This window comes from Carassius gibelio, chromosome A1 (genome assembly GCF_023724105.1).
Source record: "Carassius gibelio isolate Cgi1373 ecotype wild population from Czech Republic chromosome A1, carGib1.2-hapl.c, whole genome shotgun sequence".
Lineage (NCBI taxonomy): Eukaryota > Metazoa > Chordata > Actinopteri > Cypriniformes > Cyprinidae > Carassius > Carassius gibelio.
In genome coordinates, this window is record NC_068371.1 from 28384949 (window position 1) to 28410680 (window position 25732).

General features: G+C 36.1%; 1 protein-coding gene across 1 annotated transcript; it reads left to right on the top strand.

The window, feature by feature from the left end:
* Positions 1–14346: 14346 nt before the first annotated feature.
* LOC127945658 (dickkopf-related protein 2) lies at positions 14347–24203 on the top strand. Its single transcript, XM_052541865.1, has 4 exons — positions 14347–14849; positions 19868–20018; positions 20106–20237; positions 23407–24203. Exons 1-4 carry the CDS (start codon positions 14664–14666, stop codon positions 23655–23657), a joined length of 720 nt encoding a protein of 239 aa, XP_052397825.1. The 5' UTR covers positions 14347–14663; the 3' UTR covers positions 23658–24203.
* The last annotated feature ends 1529 nt before the right edge of the window (positions 24204–25732 follow it).

A 25732-nucleotide genomic window follows, 5' to 3' on the forward strand; every position in this document is an offset into this window, starting at 1 on the left:
TTTGCATATTAGTTTCTGCCAAAATAATTATTTTATTTTAGATATTCGAGATTGCAACTTTTTATATTTTGATTGTTCATTTACATGGTTTGGGGGACTTGAAACAAACTTGAAAACATGTTTCAAAGTGCAACGCAATACCGTTATTGTCTCTGTGTCAACTACACACACGTAAATTTGTGAGAACTGTGACGTCATGTGCTTGTGTATTACGTTTTCTGATTATAGGAACGTGCAAGTGCGCAGGGGCATAATATAAACCTTGACCTCCTGAGTGTATGAACATTTTCTGAAGTTTATGCACCTTGTTTCTCTTAATCTTTGTTGAAAAAGAAGTCAAATTTTGCCTGAAACTTTTGATTCCCATTTGTACCCATGTGTGGAAAGTGGCCGCTAACTCGCATGCATTACCACACATCCTCCATGACTAATTAGTGTCACCACTCCATCATGTGACATCATCGGCTGTACCGGTAGATTAAACTGTTACATGAAGCCCAGACACGTTTTTTCCTTTCCATTTCCCCTGCATCTGCTTTTACTTCCATTCAAAGCCATCCATGACTAAATCTGCGTCCTATAAAAGGACAACAAAGCTGGGTTATTATCTTGAACTGCAGCTAAAACTAAAAACTGTTAATTGAAAATTATCTGAAATAAAATAAACAAAAGCTGAAACTAAACAAAACTGAGAAAATAAGAGTTGACTTGCCAACTAACTGAAAAAAAAAATGTTTAAAGGGATAATTTAAACACTAGATTAAACACAAAAGAAGATATTTTGAAGAATGTTGGTAACCAATAAGTTGATGGCAACTATTGACATCCATCAACTGTTTGTTTACAAACATTTTTCAAAATATGTTCTTTTGTGCTGAACGGAAGAAAGAAACTCGTACAGGTTTGGAACGATTTTACGGTGAGTAAATTATGACCGTTTAATCTCTTGAAGTAAAACTAACTAAATCTGAAATAAAGTAAATTTAACATGAATAATATTAACATATATAATATACATATAAATATTTGCTTTGTTCCACATGTCATTTCCTGCAATGTCTGATACTTGATACATCAGTCACAAACATTCATGATTTTCAGTTACTACTACATCCTTTTCCTTTCGATCTGCTTTCATCTGGTTTGGCATATCTACAGATTTTGAAAGATACATAGGACATTACCTCAGATATGAGGGGTTTGAAATGAAGAGATCACACGGATAGAGGGGTATCACACATCAAATGCTACGGCCTGGCATGTTCACATCAAAGAGACGCATCTGAGGACTCAAGATATACTATTCCAGTCCCACGAGGCAGCGAGGCGGAGAACATGACAGTCAAGCCTCTCGCGCTCCTCATCTTGTCCTCGTTCACGTATGAGTGTCTTCACACTGTATGGCAGCGCTCCATCCTCATGCCACCTACCTGGGTAAGTGATAGAGCTATTTGTCATTACAAAAAGATTCAAACTCAGTCGTCTCAGTATCAGACAGCATGCCTTAAGGCTTTTTCGCTAACTAAATTATGCATATGCTATGTTTAAATGACAGGAGCTGTTGAAATCTGCTGTTTCAAGGAGTCAAGTGTGAGCCAATTGTAAGTAAACAAGATATCCTAGATATACATACATACATATACTGTACTTAAAATCAGTTACTGTGAAAGTATACAAAAAGTCTATGTTATTCATTTCACCTGCTAGTTCAAAAAAGGCCACACAGATTCTGGTGAGTTTTATAGTGTGTGTGTGTGTGTGTGTGTGTGTGTGTGTGTTTGTTTTAATAATTAAAATGAATTGTGCTAGAATTTCCAGTATCATGAGCCATCACACAAATTGAAGATAATTTTACTAGTAGAGTCCTAGTAGTGTTTTTTTTTAAGCTCAATTTCGATCAATTTATTTGTATTTTTTTTTTTTAAAGTCTTGTTCTATGGATCTACAATGAAAACCGTATTGTAAAATACTGTAATCAAAACAACATTTTTCTATTTCAATATTATTCACATTTTCAGCAGTCTATTTTTATATAAATCTTTTGTAAGTTTATATTTTTTCAGTCTTGAAGCCTATTTTGCCAGCGAGTTATTAATTCGCTTTGCATTTCCAGATTGCTCTTTTATTGGTCACTATTTGGCACTCCTAATAAACAGTATTTAAAGGGATACTCCACCACAAAATGACAATTTTGTCATTAATCACTTAACCCCATGTAATTTCAAACCTGTAAAAGATTTTTAAATTTTCGGAACACAATTGAAGAGATTTTGGATGAAAACCGGGAGGCTTGTGACAGAAAAGTATGAAAAGCATTGTCAGAATACTACATCTGTCATCAGTGGTTCAACAGTAACGTTATTAAAAGCGAGGAGAAAACTGTTTGTACACAAATAAAACAAAAACGCAGGCAGTTTACGTTCTTCTGTGTCAGCCGCGCCACAAGGATACGCTGGTTTCTACATATATTTACACCTTGATTTGAAAGAAAACAGTGTATCCTTGAAGCACAGCTGCGTTCAGCTCATGCGGTCACCCACATCACTTCCACTTAAAATCCCTGTCAGCGTGATTGTATATATATTTCATTGTGCTAGCACTGACTCCAGCTTTACAAGTCACTCAGATGGCCTCTTCAAGTTTAAGTGATTATATAAAAAAACACAAATAAGCAGCAGACTTGATTCTGACAGTTTGATTTTCTTGTGTCTGCACATTTCTTTCTCAGGTAATGCGCTGCACTAAGTCAAATTATCAGCCATAGGGAAGTTGTCTGTCTGATTGAAAGCTGTCAGCAGTTCTTCATGCCTTTTGGCCACAATGATTTGATGACGACGGTAACACTGATGCTATCATCCACTGTATGCTTTATAGGTCATAACGATGCATTAAGAAAGCATTACCGCTTACTGACTCGCTACTGTATTCAAATGCAATGGCTTTTGTGGAGCATCCTCTTGCGTCAGCGCCATCTGAATGTGTCCTGATGCTACACTGTTCTCCTTTTATCCATTCTTCCTCAATCAGGAGACTGAGATGTTATCAGTGAGAAGAGAAACATGAGTTTATTTGTTTATCACTAGCAGTTACAGACCACCTTTGAGGGGGTACCTCTCGAAGTAAACACGTACAGCGTCAGTAGTGCAGGGTTATTTGCTAATTCAGTTATTAAGTCATAATGAGTCACAATATTAACTTTTTAAGGAAATAAATATTCGAATGACTTGTATTTACCTCTGCATATACATCTGCAATGTGTACCTGTACTTAAAAAAAAAAAACATGATAAAATAAAATAATTAAGCATCGCCTTAATTATAAGAAATCATATCAGCTTTATGACTTACCGTCTGGTAATGGGACTAAACACCCAAAAATGCATGCAACTTCATAATACTGTACTATGTATTTCTATAAAAAGAAAGGTTAGAGAAGTCATTTGGATTGGTTTATGTTCTCTCTCACGGTATTGGGCCATAAATAAACACAAGCTGATGATATACGACCAAACTGGCATTTGCATTCAAGTTGAAGATACTATCCTGACAGCATGCAAATAGAGTAGGAAATTTGTGAGATCATAAATATATCCGTCAACAATGTGCTCATCTTAACACACATGGTGTTTATTTGTACCATTTCCCAAAAGCCCTGCTTGAAAGAAATCTCACATTTTGGCCACTGCAGATTACCTGAGCTTTGTTTGCATAATTAATTACCTATTAAGGAAATATGAGTGTATGGTTACATCTGCTTGGCCTTTAGCCATGTGTTTAGCTGGGACTTGTTGGCAATCTTGATTTCCCATATATCTTCTGCTGTGGTGCTATTCGATGCCGCGATTGTATTTGTCTTGGACATTGTTCTAGCTTTGATCATGAGCAGCTGTAATTATTTGGCCCCAAACTTTCCGCAGGAGACAGCCGGTGCAACAGGAGAAGGCCTTGTGTGTGTGTATGTGTGAACACAATCCTGAACAGACCAGGCACAGTGCATGACTTAAGTAGAGGATAAATAGCCCAATTAAAAGCCTCCTTTATGGTTTTCATCAACAATACAGTTGGCTGGTATTGTTCAAGACTCTTTAAGTCTGTGAATGAAGGCGGATACGTAAATGAATCAGTGGAAATTGAAGCAGGCCCACCCTCCCCCTCCAGGCTTCCATCCTTAGGTCCCGAAACAAAAATAAACACATGAATTAAACCTGATAGGTGAATGAAAGGGATTTGTTCATTTATGGAGTCCGGAAAAACGGGAGCAATCGGGCCCGAAAACAAGGGTGATTTCATTAAACTCCAAAAACCGCATATTTGACCCCTCCCCACAGCTCAGCTATTGTAAAGAGCAAACAATTAAGCTTTTGTACGTATTTTTTAATTGTATATATTATTATTATTATTATTATTATTATTTATTTTTTAACTGTACTGAGCATATACTTTTTATAGGCATTTTAAAATAAATATAAAGGTTAAAACAGACCAATATTGTTCTGTGACGATAAAAATAATTAGAAAAAACTTTAATACATTTTTGTTTGCAATTATTCCAAATATTATCACATGCACATTTTTATTAATATCTTTAATTCAGTAATCAGAGAAGTTGATCATGTGTGATAATATCAAAATGAGAATTTAAAAAAAATCATCTGTAATGAGTCATAGAGAAGATATTTAAAAAGTAGGGAAAGGACAGAAAATACTAAGAGAATATTTAATATTGATATTTTAATTTGGAATGAAACATTTGTATTACATGAGTAATAAAGGCAACACAGGCACATTTTTATTGGTGGTCTGGATTTTTCACTTCCATCAATAGTGTTTATGTGCACTGTTGCAGCCTTTCTGTTGATTTCTTGTCTTTCAGTAGTTAATTTGTATCTGGGTCTGGTAGAAGTTCAGGTTATCCAGCAGCAGCTAGACTGGCTTACAGCTTCACTTCTGATATCCTGAGTTTTATAGTTCACTCTTCCTCAAGGCCAAAGCCAAATGTGGGCTTTTTGTACGAGGTTTTTTTTTCATGAACTTTTATGAGTGATAAGTATCATCGCATGTTTCCATTTACATTGTCCAGAAATCCCAGCGAAATACACATCTCCATAAATCAAGCCCAACGGATCCTCGAGCAGTGTAGTTGCTGCCCTCCTGGTTTAATCCCGAGCCAGTTTTCAGAATGTAGTGGAATGCACGCTCACTTTACATCGGACAGATTTAATTAGCAGTGACTGTGGAAAATACAAAGACATATTTAGCTTTGGAATCTTATTTGTGATAATCACGCTCTTGCAGGACAGACAGGAACCATTAAACAAACTGACATTTAAATGTCTTTCTGCCACATCGGCCACAGCCAAGGGAAAATATATTTTCAGACTTGTCCTCAATAATATGGCTCCCATCAAGCTTATTATTTATAGATGTGCTTTGGTACAGCATCCATAATTTCACACCAGTGTTTTCTGTTTATTATTCAGTTGGATAAATATACATGTCATTTTAGTTGTTGAATCAACGCGTTTCTAAGCTTGCAATTAGTTTCTTTTGTAATTCTAAACTCAACTGTTGTTATTGTTTCAGGTTTGTTTGTTTTTTGTTTTGTTTTTTTGGAGATGTGGATTTTTTTGAGTGGATGTAATTTTTGAAGGACAATTTTATTTGAATGACTTTATTTTTTTTTATTTTTTTTAGAAGAGAAGATATTTGAAAAGGTTTTTGTCCATGCAATGAAAGTTGATGGGGTCCAGTGTTGTTTTGGACACCATTGACTTTCATTGCATGAACAAAAACTATTTATTCATAATATATTTAGTGTTCCACAAAAGAAAGAAAATTATACAGATTGGGAATTTATTCAGCTTAGTAATATCCAAAAACTACTGTGTTAACTGTCAGGTGTCGTTTTTTCGACATACATTTAGATAAAATGTTTTAGGACCTCAGAGAGAGGCCTGGAGACACTTTGAAGAAGATAAATGTGTCCAACTGCCTGGATGGCAGATTGCTTTTTCTATGACTGTACATAAGTATGTAAAAAATCCAGCTTAGTGGCCAAGTGAATATGAACAGAAACACTTCCCGAATGCGTGATGCATCTGCCCTCAATGGGTCCCCAGAGACATGTTCTATCTACATCCTGTTATATCGAGGTAACAAATGTGTTTCTGTATCATGAGTATTGTTCCCCCGCCAAATGGCTTCAAATCAGTGTTTTATTTGTGTCACGTCAGGTGGAGTGGGATAGCACAATTAAAAGGTCTTTCGGACCTCCATGAAGTGGAACATCTGTGATGCAAACACTCTTTCCCACTGAATCTCACGTATAATAAGGGGGACATTGCACATTTTTGTATGCAAAAGTACTGTGTTACTGTTATATCCAGCAGAAGTGGGTTATTTATGTGTGGGATTGCTGTGGGATTATTGACACTCTCCCCTTGTGTGTATTTGTCTGGATTCCACCTCTGCTCATTTACACCTAATCGTTCTTTAGTGTGAAAATCAAGCAAGATGGAAAGGCAGATGGAATTTATTAAATAAATATATATATATATATATATATATATATGATCATGTGAAGTTATAAAGAAACACGTTATTGGAGTATGTTTTACGTAAAGTAGCCTAATAATTCAGTCTTTGTGCTTCAAAATGTACAAAATGTTTCATTCAATGTATTATTCGTGAAATTTACTAGCACTTTCTGAGTAGAAATCATTTCTAAACAAAAGTATGGATTGAGCTCATATAGATCCGGTATACCCTAGTTGTCATCTTTTCACTGGAAAATGGATTATGTAGATAAATCTCGATCATTGATTGTAGCGATAATCACCTCAATGTTGTTTTGTATGTTGTAATGGACTGTTTTTTTCTTAGCAGAAGCTTTATAATAATACACAGGTAAGGTAATGATTTCAACTCAAATCAGTATTTGGATAAATACGATTAGTCTGGGAAATATCATTTTACTCCATTTAAACTCATAACAGAATGGATTCTGGACTTGTGCCAGTATAGGTTTTCCTTTAATGACTTGAGGAAGTGGCTGTTGAATAGACTTTCAATGTACTTTGGGTTTCCTATAAGGCCCCTTTGAACTGAAAATAAAGAAGTGTTTCCTCACTATTCAGACAAATTACATTTGATCTCGGCTGTTTCCTTTCTTTTCAAATCCCTTTTAAGTTGTCTGTTGGGTGAGAGAAAGCAAAAGTGACTTTCTTGGCTGAGCTGAAAGGCCAAAAATAATAATACAGCTAATATATAGAGCTAGATGTATAGAGCTTATAGAGCTAATAATACAAAGACCCAGCTGGTGGGGTTGACTCTCACTTTCTTAACATAACTGGCAACTGAATGAACTTTTTAAAAGTAATAGTTCACCCAAAACGGGAAACTCTGTCATATATGCTATTTACCCTGAGGTTGCGCCTTTGTGCCTGTCCTTTACGTTCAGCAAGATGTGCTCTTTTCTGTCAATAGAACAAAAAAAGCACCATACTGAAAATATTAATTGCCCTTGATGTTCATGTTGCGCTAGTTTTGTTGTCAATCATCCCATCATTCCTTGTCTTGATAATGATTGCAGTTCACCAAACTTGTGAAATTACTTTAGATACAGTAGGATGGTTTTTAGTGAATCACAATTTGCATTTTGGTTTGTTCCTCACATTAATATATCATATGGCTTCAGAAGACGTCAGATACGTTGATTTATTTATTTTTGCGTTTTTATGATGTTAATTAAGAGTATTAATTGCCCCCCCTGGAGATTTGCTGAGGTCCCCTAGTTTTCATGATGCTGTTTTGCCCCATTTTGAAGACTGAAAACCTTATACTATATACTTCTCTATTAAAATCCATTTTTGTGTTCCACATATGTCATACATATCTGGATCTAAATGTTGGAACTTACCATGCTTTCAAAATTTCCCCTTTTTCTTGAGAAAAATGTACTATATTGGGTGTTCTCCAGGCTGATCACAACCAGATAATCACAAAGTTTAAAAGAAAGTAAATGTTACAAATGTTAGTTCCTCTTATCTCCCCTGCTGCTCCCAGAATGTTAAAAGCTATTGCAACATTTAGTCCAACACATGGTTAGAGTGTTGTTTTACTCTTCTGCCGAGTCTATTTGAATCTGAATGTATGAATATGTGTTCCAATTTAGTGCATTGCTAATGAAAATGGGCTAATTTACTTTTTAGTGCATACTCAACCCCAGCCCTGGGGTCAGAGCAGAGACTCCAGTCTTCCCTGTCGAGAAGCCAGACTTCATTAGACACTGTGTATTTATGCTTCAGTGTTTAGTAAATGGTGGTTTGAGTATTTTAGTGATGGCACGCTTTCTCTTCACTTCTGCTGGCCAGAACTTGGTAGTTAGGGTCCAAGAACAAGAATGATGGATTTTGATAAGACATTCTTAATTAAAGCTTGGAACGTTTCCATGCTTGTTTAAACCCAAACTATTCATCCAAACATTTGTCAATGACCTATTGTGGAAAACAGGTCAGAACAGGAGTAGCTGTTATGGCAGTTAGATGCTTGTGGTATGGCAAAGTATGTTACCCACAGTTCTTCCTTTTACACCCAGAAGGTCTTCTGGAATCAATTGTCGCCTCAACAGTGTGTCAGCACTCCTAAAAAGTTGCCATCTGACCAAAACAAAGGCTTCTCTGCCACTGCAGCAGTTAGAATTCAGGAGAAAATGTCACCCAAGGCAAAATCGCGGCCAACTAGTAGCTGTGTAGCACATCTTGCTGAGCTGCCTCTAAATTTACTGCCTAGATAGGCAGCTGTCTTTTAAGTGCAACACAGTAATTGAAACATTATATTTAAATGGATTTTGAATGCAGTTTGATGTATTCTTATGTAATGATTTTATGATAGGTAAAAATTGATAGCCTGAATGCACTGTAAGTCACTCTGGATAAAAGCATCTGCTAAATGCATAAATTTAATTTAATTTAATTTGACTTAAATCAAAATGACTTAATCATGCAGGACTTCATGCCATCTTATGATGCCAGCTGGGCACGAAAGCATTGACTGCTGGGTGCTTCTGCAATTTCTATGTTCTGCAAATCTCATGTTTAGGGACAATGAGCCATTGTGCGGCAGTTATTCAATCCTGTGCAGCTTGCGAGCTTTGACCGTGAGTGATCACATAAAATGATGTCACTGCAAATGCTTGTAAGCCAAGCACAAAGGAGCACCTTAGATACTGATCTGTGGTCAGATTAATGTGAGGGAACACTAAAGAATTCAGAGGACGTGTGTAACAAAAGTCACAGGCGCATTGATTTTACAGAATAAGGCAATTTTGCCCATTTAAAAGATGTATGGATTGGAAGACTGCTGTTCTGCAGTGATTTTACGGCATGTTTTAAATGACAACAATGGGAAAGAAGAGCTTTAGACACCCAGGGTCACACAGAATTCGCATCTACGGATCTCCAGAAAGTTCTACAAATCCCATGACCCTTGCGTGTTCATTTATTGAATATTAGGCTAATCTGATTGATACAATTGCTACAAATAAGAGTGTTCATTCAGAAAATGTTATTATTCACTCAGTGTTTTTTGAAAGTCCATTGTATGGATAAAAACTGTTCAAAATGTAATCTTATATGTTTCTGAAAGAAATTCATAGAACAACATTATCTTGGCATTTATGGTTCCACGAGGGACCTTTAACATCAATGGAAACATAACATTCCACAAAAGCCTCTTTATACTGAAAAAGGTTATTTAAATTATTAAAATGTTTATAAAAGAAGAAGGGGGGGGGGCGTTCTTTTAAGAACTAGATTCTCTGTAGCCTTTGTTCTATGCTGTTGGTGTGAAAACTCCTTTGGAACCTTTATTTTTTAAATTGTGCATAAATGTAGAATTTTGGGGTGAATGAACCCTTTCTCTACGTTTAAATGCATTCCACAAAAATCCACAATCCCATACCCCACCCCACAAAATCAGTGTGGAAAATGCAAAAATAAATCTGCTTCTCCCATAGATCTAATTCCATCTGGACCTACAAATTATGTCAAGTTTTATTTGCTCAAAAATTTTGTATTGATGGCTGTTGAACATGTACTCAATATAAGACAAAACACACACAACATATCCAGACTTAACTAGCAGAACAGAACACAAACAACAGCGACTTTGTGTCTGATTTACATTTAAAGATCTGTTTGTCTATAATTAAAACCCTATTCCTGACAAACCCAATCAGGAGTGTACACTGCAATAATTATCCAACAATAATTGCACTCAAGTATGTTGTGTTCTGTTGCATTTCGGCATGCTATTAACATACCGACTTGATAGCGTTGCTTTTTTTATGGTTGACTGGACTGATTTAGTGGAATATTTGTCAAATCACGGTTTATCAGTGGTTTGGAACCAAAAGTATTTGGCCATGGTACATTGTAAATCTAAGGAGATGAACTGGCTCTAAGCTGCAATTCCTGGGATCCGTCACTTCCTGTGTAAATAACTTTTATTGAGATGTACAGCCCTACACATAATAGCATACAAGATGTTAGAATCATTTCTGAGGGATCATGTGACACAGAAGACTGGAGTAAAGACCATATGGATCTCAGTCTAGAACACACTGATGCCTGTGAACACTTTTCAAATATGCAGCGCTGAAATCAACCTGTGTGCAACACTAGGAAAAAACCCACTTTGGATTCAAATTCTTTTAGGATAACTCATTGAATATTTCTCAATATCTGGCATTTAAAGGTGACTAAGACTTCAAAGCCTGAGGGGAAGTCGTATTAACCCAGATCAGGCTGCTTGGATTTGAGTAGGAGACTATGCCTTTAAGGCTGTAATTTAACAGCAGCTTCCCTTCATGTGGTTAACGCTTCACTAAAAGCGGGCACTGTTATCAATTAAAAAATCTGAGTCATTAAGAAGTCAAGAAGCTGCATTCATGCTTCGACTGTTTTTTGACTTTTAGGGAAATGACCTGATCCATCTTCCGGAAAAAGGGGACAGTGTAGGAGCGGTTATCAGATAAGGCAATGCCTTACAAAACTCCACCACCAAGACGTCCTGGAATTTAGGTGATATGAGGAACAAGCTCTCTAAATCAGATGACCAAGTCTGAAGAAGATTAGAGAGGTTTGCCTCTGATATGAATTTGAAGGTAATTTTATTGGCAAAGAAACTGGTGCAACAAAAATAACAAAAGTAAAATTGGTATAGATTATTACAAAAATCAGTTGTCAGAAGTAAATAAAAAAATAAGCATATAATGATAGAATTATATATAATGATAATAATAAAGATACAAGGCAAGGCCAAGAAAGATAAATTTTACCGTAAAAAATACAGTAGCAACATTTTAGGTTTTACAGTTGTAATAAAAATTTCATTCAATTTCATTAACTGATATAATGTAAATATACCAACCTATTGAAGTACTGGAGTCTGTTTTGTAGCTTTGTAATACACTGATAACCACCAAATGCAGGTGGTGATGAAAAAGTCACATCATGAACCAAAGCCCATCACAAGCAGCTAAAGAAGGTATTTAGTAGGGGAATTTACTGCAAACCATTTAACAGCTTTTTACTGTAACATTTTTACACTCTTTTACCTTGAAATTCATTGTTATTTTTTTACTGTATATAAGTGTGTGTGTGTGTGTGTGTGCATATATATATATATGTGTGTGTGTGTGTGTGAATAATACATTGCTGCTTATTTAGTCATTTAAGCATTTGTTTAGGGAATGCAAATCGTGGCCTCAGTTTTCCTTGTTTTACTCTTGGCAAAAGATAAAACACTTCTTTTGCGTATTCACTTATCTAGAAAGCGATGCCTTCTATCAGTATTTTATGGGTAATTGATTTACAGAAATAAAACCAGAAACCGCTCACACCTGTTTTTCATCATTTGTTGAAAAATACATTCGTGAAACAACATGATTTGGAAAAAAAAGGTTTTCAAAGAGTTTAAAGTCCTAGAAACATTTTTCTGATGAAATGGAAAAAAGCACCAGCAAATTGTTTTGTTTTTCCAACGAAGTTTCCATTTAACAAGACACATATGTATAGACCTTTTTCATATACTGTATATGTACTGTATGTTTGGCAGCACTGAGGTGGGTCTGAATTGCAGGTTTCATTTGTCAGCTTTGGTTGCACTTAAATATGCTCACAGAGAAGATCCACACAGAATATGTTTGAAATTAAAAGTTTTAGTTTAGATGGTTAAGCTTAGTAGGGAAACCCAAATGCTGCAGGTTCAGACCCCAAACAAGCTTATACGCAAGCTATAGCTTTGAGTCCCGAAATAAGGTTCTTAATCCCAGGTTATTTTATTATAATATTTATTATGTTTTAGATTTTTTTTATTTTATTTTTTTGCATCATTTAATGATTTGCAGCAGTGTGAAACTAAATGGTTGGCCGCTGAAATGACAAATTAAAAAACATACAGAAGCCAAATGGCAATGGCTACTCTACATCACCTAAATATTATTATTAATTATTCATAATGTGCTCCACCCCTTAATTTTTTTTCAGATCAGGGAATACTGCTAAATACTGTACAACCCCAAAGTGTACACTCTTAAAAATAAAGTCTCTTTATTTGCTTCTGTGGTTCCATGAAGAAACTTTAATAACATCCATTGAATACTTCCATTGCTCAAAAGGTTCCTTTATAGTGGAAAAGGTTTTTATTATTATTATTATTAATATATTCACCACAGTAAGGGAAGAAATGGTTCTTTTAAGAAAGGTTCCCTGAAAGGGAAATGTTAATTTGAACATAGCCGCTGTTTGTGCCTATTTTGGACACTGCAAAGAACACCAACAACTTGAACATTTCAATGGAGTCTTTGTTTAAGTCTGTTAAGTTTCTTAGTACCATGCAAATGTTGACCTACAGTGTGTTTATGTTAAGCAAAATGAGGAATAAAATAAGCAGACGTGACTGCAGTTTTGACGCAGAGGACATAGTGGATTCTGACATCTGATCAGAGTGATGAGATAAGACACACTTCAATGACAGAACAGATGAGTTATGGTTCCTCTAATATACCTCTCCAGGCATTATTTCTACTGGAATCAGTCCACTCGTGACTCATATTGATATGGGATATAACCAAGCTGAGGCTGCCATCTGTATGCGGTGCCTGACATTTGAAATGGCTTAGGAACTTTCTGGCCACCAAATTTGAATGAAATTGAATGAAAACAACATCAGGTGATCTCTGCTGTAAATTTGTCTCTGTTTGTTCCACTCGAGATGGCTTGAGAAGATAAAGGCTTTGGACTGTATGCTGTCCGTGGGCACAAAGCATTGCATCTTAGTGATCAAAGCTCAGTTCTCTTTTTAACATTGCAGCGATGACAGAAATTCAGAACGCCACCCAGAGTTCTCCGTTAACCTCATTGGAAGGTTTATTTATTTTTACACTGCTTGAACCTGTTCCTCACTTTAACGTCCCATATTTTCCACTTTTTGGTTTTGTTTTCAGCACTATATGATTTAGCAGCCAAAAACACCATCCCTATGATTTCATCATCATACAGCATGACTGCATTACAACATTACTACATTACTGTTCACTTACTTCCACGGTTCTTCTCCACATGTGATTTATTATTTTGGCGATCTCATTTCATTTCTACCTCCAAGATCAGCTGATTCATGAGTAAAAGTTCAAGCATGTCAGTTGATTGAAATCAACATCTTGAATCCTGTTTTTCTCCGAAACTTTGAGAAATGTGTTTCTCCTGTTTAACAGACAAGCATTCTGAAAAAACCCTGGCTTTAAACAACAGCTGAGAAACTCACAGATTCCATCTGGTCACTGGCAATGAATTTAAGCGAGGGCTCATACTGACATTATGTAAATATATTTGCGGTTTATCACTATTATTGTTTGCTAAACCATAATTTGTTTTGTATTAAAACCATAGAAATAAAAAAAAATCATTTCTGACTATTCCATTTTTTCTTTTTATGATATTCTGTTTTTAATCTATGCAAACAATCTAAGGCATAATCAGACTATTCTCAGATGATTTTCTAATACTTAAAAAATAACTGAAACGTGCTTATCTGCTTTGACACAAATTACACTTGGAATCTCATCGAACAGAAATATGGCAGGTATTGTAAGTCAGTTTAAATCAAACTAACCAGTCTGCTCAATGTTCACAACGTCAATTAATAATAAGAACTAATACTCTTTAAAGCTGCTGTCTCAGGCAGGAGTGTGTGTGAACAGATCAGTTTCATCCTGTGTCAATACAGAATGTGGGCGGAGAAAACATCCTATAAAAAGAAGGTATCCCACAACATGAAACGACAGGCTGCTTCACAAACACTCACACCAGCAGGAATCCTCTATTTTGCCGCAACTGACTTTAATTTTTTTAATTTTTGGGCAGAGCATCCTGAAACTTTACATTTCTCTACATCTTTGTGCTTTTATAATGCACTATGTCTCTTTGCGATGTGTAGGCTACATTACGTCTTTTTCCAGTGATATTTGACAGCCTATTTGATGGGCTCTGTAAGGGGTTTGTACTTTTTTAAGCCAAAGTGTGGTGGTCAAAGCATCTAGTGGTGTTGGAAATATCTTCAGGAAACCAGCACATTCTCCTTCAGCGTTAAAAGACGAAAAGGATGCTGACCGTTTTGCGGAGTCGGAGCTTTTGGATGTTGATGCTGATCGTCGCGGTCGGGCGGATGGGAGAAACTCAGGGGACCGAGAGCAAAGCCCTGGTGAATTCCATCAAATCACTGGAGCCTCAGCCCGCCGCCGCCAACCGCTCCAGCGGCTTCCCGAAGAAAGACAACATGCCCGCTCAGGTAAACAACACAGCTCTAGACATTATTCTGTTAGTTTAAGCTAAAACCCTCAAGGCATTATGACTTCGTTAATGCCTAAAGAAATAACGCTCACATAAGTAATCCCTATCAAACCGTTTGTCCCGCTCAAGACAATTTCCCCCAAATCGCAAGATTGGTTTAATTACATCAAATATGCAAGTTTTTAAAACACGTTCTTGTGACAAATAAACAATTTATACTAAAGTGACAAACCTGACAAAGTATGTTTTGTTGATGATGACGTGAGGCGAACTGTTGCTATGGTTACCTCCTCAGCGACGTCTGACTGACTTGTAAAGATTTTGGGGTTACTGAAATCTTGCTTTGTGTTAATTTTGTTGTATATAGTTCACCGTAGAAAAACTTTTCTGACGTTTTATTTTGCTTGTTTGCTTTCTTTAGTGCTTTGGGAACGTGATTTGCGTCGACGCCACGTTTCATATCAAATGGCATGTCATATATTATGTAGGCCTACGTTAGATATAATCAGAGTTAAAAGCCTCAGATATGTTATTTTTTTAAAAAAAATATTAATGTACAGTTGCCTGTTACTAGCATATTATAGTACAAGTAGCTCAGGTGAATCGCCAGCCCAGCATCCTTTTGAAAGGTTTTCTCATATTTCTCGTCTGGTAAATGCTGAATTCATGCCAATCCTCTTTGCTGTTCGGTCCCCACTTATGTCTCTCAGATCAGCTGTAAATATACAGATGTTGTTGTAATTTTGAGCAGACGCAATACGAAAACTTAGATCTGTATGCAAGTTCCCTGCCAGACCCTCATCTAAACAATTGCTCTCAACTTTAGCATCTCCATAAACGCATGTGGTCTGGAGGATCAGACCAATGCCATACATGTGGAAACCACTAACAGTCCAATATTAGTTAAATGTCATGCTACATTTATCTGCTTATCCAAATGCAGATTGCTAACAACTTTGTAGATTACTTACAGAGCGAGTGTTGTCTCATTTGGAAGTTTCCAGTTGCAGATGTTGCAGACATTGTGGACAGATCCCAACTTTTTGTATACTGAAGTGTAGTGTGTTTTTACTTAAGGATTATGTAGTGCGTGGTGTGCATTAATTTATATAGATGGAACAAACCAAAAACATCTGTAATATTGTTCATGGCTCTTCTGTGCCAATGGTCACACCGTAGATCACCACAGAGTACACATCACATTTGCAGTGACAGTGTATCAAATTAAATACCAGATTTAAAAGAACAGGTCATGTGGATGCAGTGCTGTGGTGGTAAATTTCTTGATTGCAGCTTTAGCTTTGAGATATTTCTTTAGTTCTAGTTCCCTCTTATATTGGTTACATTTGAAATGCAAATGGCCGTCCTGGTTTTGTATAGCATTTACATGATTTTGTGATTAGCTGCCATTAACATTGATTGTTAGTGGCAATTTTTGTTGATTATTCTTTGAAATATTAGCATATGCTGCACCAAAGAAGATGCATGCTAAATTCGAGTTCCTCAGTCAATTGGTGGTGGAGTTTTCTTTTAGTTTCTTTCTTTCTTTTCAGTTGTATTGTCCCCTATGGGCATAACTGGACAAAATACTGGACAAAATTGGGCATGCTTCCTCACAGCGTGCTGTTGTAAAAGTTTTATTAACTTTGGACTTTGGGAAGGCCACATCCAAAAAGGCCACATTTTTGTGAATTTTATTATTTATTTATTTATTTATTTGTGCAAAATGCTCTAATTGAAATGATTTTGGTAGCTGTTCATTTCAAGATGCTACTGTACATATTATTCATGTAAATTGTACTAACAGTCCATGAAGAGTTTGAAAAGTAAGTGGCTTATGTAGTGCAAATGATATAAGCACTGAATGTCCTTAAATATGTTAATGATGGCACCCAGAAGAGTGTCTGGAATTAAATCAGCATTATGTCCTTGTAGTCACTTTCCCTACATTTTTCTCTCCCATCTGGTTGAGCTGTCTGAAGAATGCTTTACATTTTTATATGCCATTACACAGCTGCTGAAATGTTTCCTCTCAAACTCTCAAGGATATGGTGGAGATTATAACACAAGCTCCCAATAAATCTCCCACACTGGCGCTCTCCCAACTGCTGCAAATTAGACAGGCAAGAGAAATGGCCACCCAGTTTCATACATCCGTCCTAAAGGCGACAAGCTGAATTCGGTACGCTGTTTCATGCTGTAAGTAAAGCTGGCCGGTAGCCATGATGTCAGAGTTTTATTAGTAATTACAACTTCATTTAAATGCGTCTAACTCAGATGTTGTCCACTAATAAAATAAACCTACCATTATATTTGAAAACAAAGCGAAGTTGCTCACTTTAAACGATTAGAGTAAATGTTCAAGGGGGGTTAATGGTGGTTTCCAGTTGTGGGCTACCCAAAAAGAGCGATATTGGGATTGGCAGAACTCGTTCATCACATTAACCTCTCGACTAGAGGCGAAGAGTCTAGTTTCCACATGAACACGAGAGCAGGTTCACATCAGTGCCGCAGCTTTGGGACTTTTAACTTTTTCTCTTATTTAATTTGACGCCAAGTTTCCGTTAACGAGTAGGACTGGGGAAGGGGATTGGTTGGGTCTGGCTTGTAAAGAGGCGAGGTGGGTTGCCCTCTCCTGCTCTCTCTGAGGTTAAGTGACTGTTTAGTGATGCTAACGAGCTGAGAGGGTGAAATAAAACAGGTAAAGGTGTGACAGATTGTATGGCTAGCTGGGCTAATTATCGGGATTTGACTTCATTTGAGGAACAAGACAGCTGAGAAAGTCTAATCACCATGAGTTTCTGACCATGATTTAAAGTGTTAAGTCATGATATTGCAGCGCTGAAGCATTCCCAGAATTCCATGGATGTAACGGTTAGCATACATTTGGCCAAGCTCATTGAAAAGCACATATGTGAACCAGGGTTATTATAATTAATTAAAACTACAAATGCAAAAAAAAAGTTTTCTTTTTTTTTTCCTCTTTTTTTAATGAACTGAGATCCAATAAGAAAAAACTGCATTTTCTGCAGTGTTTTTTTTTTTTTTTTACTCTTGAAAACCCTTTTAATTCACTAAAACCAAGGTCAAGTTAAGCTGGGCCCTGGGGCCATACAGGAACTTATGTGTGAGACATGGGTTTTATGTGTGAAAATCCTATTCAGGATTTCGTAGTCTGTTGTGTAGATGAATTTAGACACGTTCAAAGAGAGCTTTGCAGTCCTATAGCTGCAGACTGAAATTAGACTGAAGATGTTTCTTTTTTTTTCTTTTTTTTGCAGCAAAGCAATATTAAATTAAATAAATGAATAAGAAAATTAAGAAAAAAACAATATAAAAATTCTATATATTTATAATGATTTTCATTATAAAGAATTTATAAATAATAAATATAAACAAAATGAATATATAAATATTGTGATTTGATTGATTCTTTTAAAGTTTTATGTCACTTGATATTTTTCAGGCAGTTTACGAATCTGCCTGCTAAAGTATTCCATGCATATTTGTTGCTTCTAAAAAGATAAGACTTGATGTACTATAGTTTGGGTATTACCTGATATCAGTCCTTATATGAGCATGAGGGAGAATACAGATATGGAGAAGATTTTCAAAGGCATGGCATGTTTAGTCTTCAAAGTCCGTCTCTTTTTTTTTGCTAGCATGAGAGCGGTGACACAGGGCAGTGGGCATCCCTCATCGCCGTCTGTCTCTGAGCTTATCATCGTGCCACTAATCTCACACATGAATGTACTGTATGGGAGGAATAAAAACAGACTATGGAATCAATGAGGGATGAGGATCAACGAGTCGTATCCAAGCGTTGGTCGGGTCATTAAAATCCTGATCTGATGACGTTGCCAGATTGTGTGCAGATGCGATTATGTGTCTGCGTTGGCCCTGTCGGTTTGTGCAACACTACGGAGAGATGCGGGTGACTCTTGCAGCTTTGCAATCAAAAAGTTGACATGATTTAACCTGAATGATTTACGTCTAAGCACATTATACAACTGAAACGAATAAGAGGATGTAAAATGTACTTTTTGAAGTATTTTTGAATGGAATTGTCTGTTTTATTTGGTTCATTTTTCTGCTAATGTAATGCACTCAATCATTTTCTAATGATGCAGTGAATGAAGTCTGAATTTTTAGTATTTAAGCATTGGTGGGTCTTATCCGTTCCTTATTCGTCCCGCGAATGTATCGTTGGTGGTTTGGCCCGGTTTCATCATGTGTTTTCAATGTTACCAATTCTATTACTTTAAGAAGGGAAAATTGCTTTAAGGTCTGTCAACCTAAAAAACAGACTTGTTTCTTGTGTTATTAGATATTGAGATATCCCCTTGTCGGAACACATGTTTTGCATTTGACGCCAAACTGAAGATTGTTACGGGTGATGTAACGCACTTTCCTTCCTGCTAAATCTTCACTAGCTGCTTTCTGTTCTGGAGTTTGTGATTTGTAAAACATTGTCAAGCTTAGTTAGAACTATGCATTTTACCTTACAGTAAGGTAACGTAACCTCATATTAAAGTGTTTAAGGTCTGGTGTGCTGATTTTGGAGGTTTTGGGCACCAGCTAGACTACTTTAAACTATTTTAATCTGGTCTAACTTAATTAAATTGCTTGTCTTCCATGTAGTTTCATCCAGAATTTTCAGCAGTCCCTTAATAATAAAAATAAAATATGGCTGGTGACATTTCAATATGTTCTGTATCTTTTTCTATGACAGCAATACTTAAAAAAAAATCATTTTAATTACAAAATAGTTTAAACTTTTATTATATTGTTAGATTATATACAGAATTGTCACTCCTAATTCCAACTATTTCAATCTTTATTGTGACATTAAATATAAGTTTTCTGCTGTTCAAGGAACTAATAATTTCCAAGTTTCTACAATGGCTCACTATGGTGTACTGGTATATTTCTTACTAAATTGTGTGTTGTGTCGAAAACAGGGTTCGATGGAGGAGAACCACATCTGATCTGTCTTTTTTCTGTCTTTTTTCTCAGGGGAATCCATGCAGCAGTGATAAAGAGTGCACGGTGGGAACGTACTGCCACAGTCCTCAGCACGCCCCGTCCCGCTGCCTCACCTGCCGCAGGAGAAAGAAGCGCTGCCACAGAGACAACATGTGCTGCCCTGGGAACCGCTGCAGCAACTGTACGTTCCTGGATTGATCGCTCATAGACCCTGTCTCTCATACTAACTCTGAGAAAGTTACAATGTGTCGTTTCTGTCTTTCTTCAGATATCTGCATCCCCATCTCAGAGCACGTGCTGTCCTCACACAAGTCATCTATGGAGGAGCACAAAATGCTTTCCATCAAAGACAAAGGCTGGAGGAGGAACAGCAAAGCTCAGGCCAAGATCTCTCTCAAAGGTGAGCAACGGACAATATCACAACTCTTCACTATTTGTGTAAAGTTGTTTAGGACTCGCACAGACCTGCAGGACAAAGCCTGATTGGTTACTGCCAAGCAGTAACAAGCTAAAAAATTGCTTAGTCTGAAAAGGCTTGAGAAAACACAAGACATTAGCAGAAATTAGCACTGCACAATAAGGTCCCGTTACTTAATATAAGTTAATGCATTTACTAACTAGCGGTTTATTTGCTATGGTATTTATTATAGTAAAAATACAACTATTCATTGTTAGTTCATATCAGCTCAGGTCCAATAAATAATGTGAACAGATACAACTTTTAACTTTTGGACCCTTTACCACAGTTATACAGCTAAATCTGAACTCTACTAATGTGTTTAATATTTACTTTTTTTAAACACTTTAAAGTACATTTATAATACTATACTTGTGATTTATTGTGTGAGGTTTTTCTAACAATATTGCAAATTACAGCTTTCTGTCTTCTGACCGAAGAAAGTCCTTTTGAAAGTCATAGAAATGCAATTGTACCTTATTTGTAAATTAATGGACTCTGGATAGCTTTCAGAATAATAACCTGACACACTTTCAAGTTATTCTTTTTTTCCTCGAAAGTACTCACTGTGTACCCTGAGTTCAGGAAGTTCATATAATCTCAAGTAGAGCATGTGATTTTCTGTCTAGTTTTGTGTGCCGTGTGCATCAGGCAGTCAGTGAACGTACTGTGTGCGGTCTGAGACCGTTTCATATTCGTACTCACTTATGAACTATGTCTGCCATGAGTTGATTCACTGGATGTGGTAACATGCATGTGTTGAGGGGGACAGCGGGCCACAGATTTATACAGCTCGTATATCTTGAAGACTTAACCACAGTGGGAGGCCTGTGAAGGAAGGATCACAATGTAGTGCGGTTCCCACACCTCACAGAGTCACACTCAAACATAAACTGATTTAGACGGAGCAATTTGAGGCACCCTAAACGTTGTATTTGTAAATTAAACAATTAATACAATTTGTAATTTAACACAAGATCACCCCACAACACCTTTCCATTTGGGAAAAAAAATAAACCATAAACAGAACTTACATTTCTATTTTCAGCCTGCTCTACCAACTATTGGAAAGTTGTTTTGCATTTGTTTGTAAGTAGATGTAAATCAGTAACAGTGACGCATTTGGTTGCACTTTATTTTCTGATTCCACTTGAACATCGTGGAGAATATTTGCATGAGAGGTAGAAAGGAGGAGTGTGCGTGAGTTTTGGCAGTCCTTTCATCGACTGAAGGAGGGATCATACTTATTGTCACAAAGTAAAAGAAGTAGTGGCAAATATTTTCTTCTGTGGTGTCTCATAAACAAAAGAGAAAAACATGTAGGGTGGGGACTTTCATTTATTGGTTGTTGATTGGAAGGAGGCAGATCTGAATGCAAGAAAAAGGTGGGGCTTATAATAATTATAATAATAATTCCTTACATTTATATAGCGCTTTTCTATGGCACTTAAAGTGCTTTACATAGTCAGGGGGTATTTCCTCATCCACCATCAATGTGCAGCATCCACCTGGATGATGATGCGACGGCAGCCATAGTGCGTCAGAACGCCCACCACACACCAGCTTACTGGAGGAGAGGAGACGGAGTGATGAAGCTGATCAGTAGACATGGGGATTGTTAGGAGGCCATTATGGTCAGAGGCCAATGGGCGAACTGAGCCAGGATAAAGAGGTCACACCTCTACTCTTTTCGAAAGACATCCTGGGATTTTTAATGACCACAGAGAGTCAGGACCTCAGTTTAACATCTCATCCGAAGGACGGTGCTCATTGACAGTATAGTGTCCCCAGCACTACACTGGGACGCTAGGACCCACCGGTCTTGGGCTCCAGGGTTATATGGCTGCCGGCATATTTATGTTGACTAAATGATTGGAACTCCTTCTATTAAATTATTTTCAAAACACATATGTTCTTCTTCTCTCTCTCTCTCTCTCTCTCTCTCTCTCTATATATATATATATATTGTAACAAACTCATTTTTAGGGATAAGGGAAGGTCAAATGACCTGAAGTTACTTCAAAAGCAAACACTTCCTGGCTGAATGTTTTTCCCCCATATATTCCATATACAGCTGTGGGATGAACTCATAAAACACTAAAGATGGGTTTGTAGAATTAAAAAAATAAATAAATAAATCAAATAAAATAAAAATATATGTATATATATATATATATATATATATATATATATATATATATATATATATATATATATATATATATATATATATATATATATATATATATATATAAAATATATATTTTTTGTCATTATGTCCTATTTCCTTTTCTTTTGTCTTTTTTTACCTTCTTTTTTTTAAATAATGCAGGAATTCCAAAAACTGTCAGGCAAACCCCTCTGACCTAAAATATTTCATCAAATTGTCCCCTGACATTTCATCATTTAGTAATGTTGTATAATGGTTATATGACGTGCAGTTTTTTTGAATTCAGTGTTTTATTGTGATTTGTTTTTATTTAAAATTGTATTATTATTATTATTATTTTATTTTTTTATTTTATTTTTTTTTTATAATTATTTAGTCAGCTCACAGTCAACCCAAAATTTTGCTCAACCAAAATTTTTCTTTTCATTAAACTCAACTGAACAATTGTTCAAAAATCCTAATTTTGTGTTCCTTTGGAAAACTATGAGATTAAATCAATAATGAGTTTTTCTTATTTTGGGGGCTCCTAAAAAAAGCAATTACATTTCATGCAAATTAGAAAATGATGAAGAAAGTATTTCAAAAATGCAAAATAATTTATATATATATATTTTTTTTTTTTTTTTTTTTTTCAGAAAAACTTCATACACAGTCATGTAAAAAGATATATAAAATAATATAATTATCTTCAAATAAAATCTTCCCAGCCAACTGTATATGAAATAAAGTCAAGTTGGTTTATATAAGTTGGTTCAATATTGGTTTCTAAAGTAACCAGCCTTGAGTTCTATTTATTCTATGAATACATGCATTTGCCAGACCTATTTATCTGAAGTGATTTACACTGCATGCATTTCCAGGGATTTATTTCCAAGTCATGACCTTGTTGTCATTTAGTGTTTGAGTAACAGAAATGGCATTGCTGGCTTTTTTCACCCACAGGTCACGAGGGCGACCCTTGCCTGCGATCTTCCGACTGCTCGGAGGGCTACTGCTGCGCTCGCCACTTCTGGACCAAAATCTGCAAGCCTGTGCTGCGGCAGGGCGAAGTCTGCACCAAGCAGCGCAAGAAAGGCTCCCACAGCCTGGAGATCTTTCAGCGCTGTGACTGTGCCAAAGAACTTGCCTGCAAGGTATGGAAAGACGCCACCTCCTTCTCCAGGTCCAGGCTGCACGTGTGCCAGAGGATCTGAGACGGGACGCCCCTGCAAAACAAGCTGCACCTTGGGGCCCCTGCGTCCCGCCGGGGGAGGAGTGTGCAAGGACTCCCTTCTCCAGGACTTACTCAGCTGTGATAAAGAGAGAGAAAGGGTGAGATACAGATGAATTTCTGCAAGAACAGGGTGGGTTTGGGATGGGAATGAACCCATGTGCTGGGATGCTCAGATGTAGCTGTTGAGGAAGCACTCTGGGCCTCTGAGTTTTTTTTTTTTATCCACAAGCCATATTTATCACTAATTTCACGTTTGATGCCATTATTTCAGTATGTCTGTGCTGTCAGTATCTTGTGATGCTGAATGCTCTGATTTGGTTTCTATTTTTCACTATATATTTCATGCACATATTAGTTTTTTCACTGCATAACCACTAAAATATTAACTCGTTTTTGTTGGTTACATTATCATCGACTGTGGGTCTCATTCATTAAAAACTGTGGAAAACAGCAATTTTCATTTCATTTTAGTTTCTTTTTTTCTTTTTCTAAATTTAAGACTGCTCTTCTGAAAGTGCACTTTGAGTTTGCTTGTGTATATATATATATATATAAATATATATATATATATATATATATATATATATATATATATATATAAATATAAATGTGTACATAACACCAAAACAGAAGAACAGGTGTATGTTTTCAAGGTGGCCTCACTAGTAATGCATTTGTTGGAGAAATATGTTCATTAGTTCAGATTTATTCAATATATTACATTTTTATGATGTCAGAAATGCTACATTGGTTCTGATGCTCAAGATTATCAAGGGAAGTTGTTTACAGTGCTGTTCAGTGAATGTGCAGATGCTTTATAACATTATGAATCATGGGCTGTGCTGTTACGTAAAATTCCACATTATCTTTTAGCTAGAAGAAATAATAATACCAATAATAATAATAAACCAATAAGCTCTTATATTGTAAATAAAATGCAAAATTTTCCAAATGTATTTAAGAAGCCGTTGTATATCATGTATATATTGGTAAAAAGGAAACAGATGGGGACATGAATAAAGTGGTAACTTTCAGCGTACTGTTTGTTATAGCATAGTGTGGCTCCATTTTCCTCAAGCTCTGTTTTTACACCGCAGATATGAAAATCCTCACACAGATCTCGTTCTATTAAATTATTTTCAAAACACATTTCTTCTTTGTAGAGCTCATGTTGTGTATTTGTTTAATGTCTGATTTCCTGGGTTAGTCCTTTGTTCCTGTTGTAACCGTGCTGTTATGTCTCGTTGTGTATTTACAGTGATTTAAACAGATTAAAGAATGTATTTTGTATTACAAGAATTTGGCTGCTCTCATATTTTCAGCTCTGACTCGAACAGCTTCAGTATTTTACCTTCTAAAAACAAATCATGAAGCTGTCAGCATTCAATGAATGAGCCTCGGTGGTTTATACATTTTGGATTTCTGATTTTGATTATATCTGTGATGACATTTATTAAATAATATGCTAAACATAAGCAACTAACATGCATTTTCGCTTTTCTTCTCAGTGGCCATTTCATGATTACCTTAATGGCTGTATGTCTAACATGTCAATAAATCACGGACACTGGGCCTTTGTGTGTTTTTTTTTTTCATCGGAATTCTGACTTTCTCCCACAATTCCGACTCGTAATTCAAATGTTTTTCTCATAATTAATAATTTTTTTCTTGCAAGTCTGACTTTTTATCACAATTCAGATTTTTTTTTTTCTCGCAATTCTGACCTTTTCTCGCAATTCTGACCTTTTCTCAGAATTTTCTTTTTATCATAATTCTGACTTTTTATTCTTGGAATTCAGTTTTTTTTTTCTTCTCAGAAAAAAATCTGACATTTTTCTCAGAATTCAAAATGTTTTCTCACAATTCTGACTTTTTTCCCCACATAATTCTGACACAAAAGCATAAATGAAAATAAGGTCATTGTGAATTTTTTATCTCACAATTTGGACTTTCTCATTATCAAAAGTTTCTAAGGTTATGTCTCACGATTCTGAGAACTGTAAGAAAAAAGTCGGAAATTGTGAGATAGACTCAAAATTGCAAGAAACGTCAGAA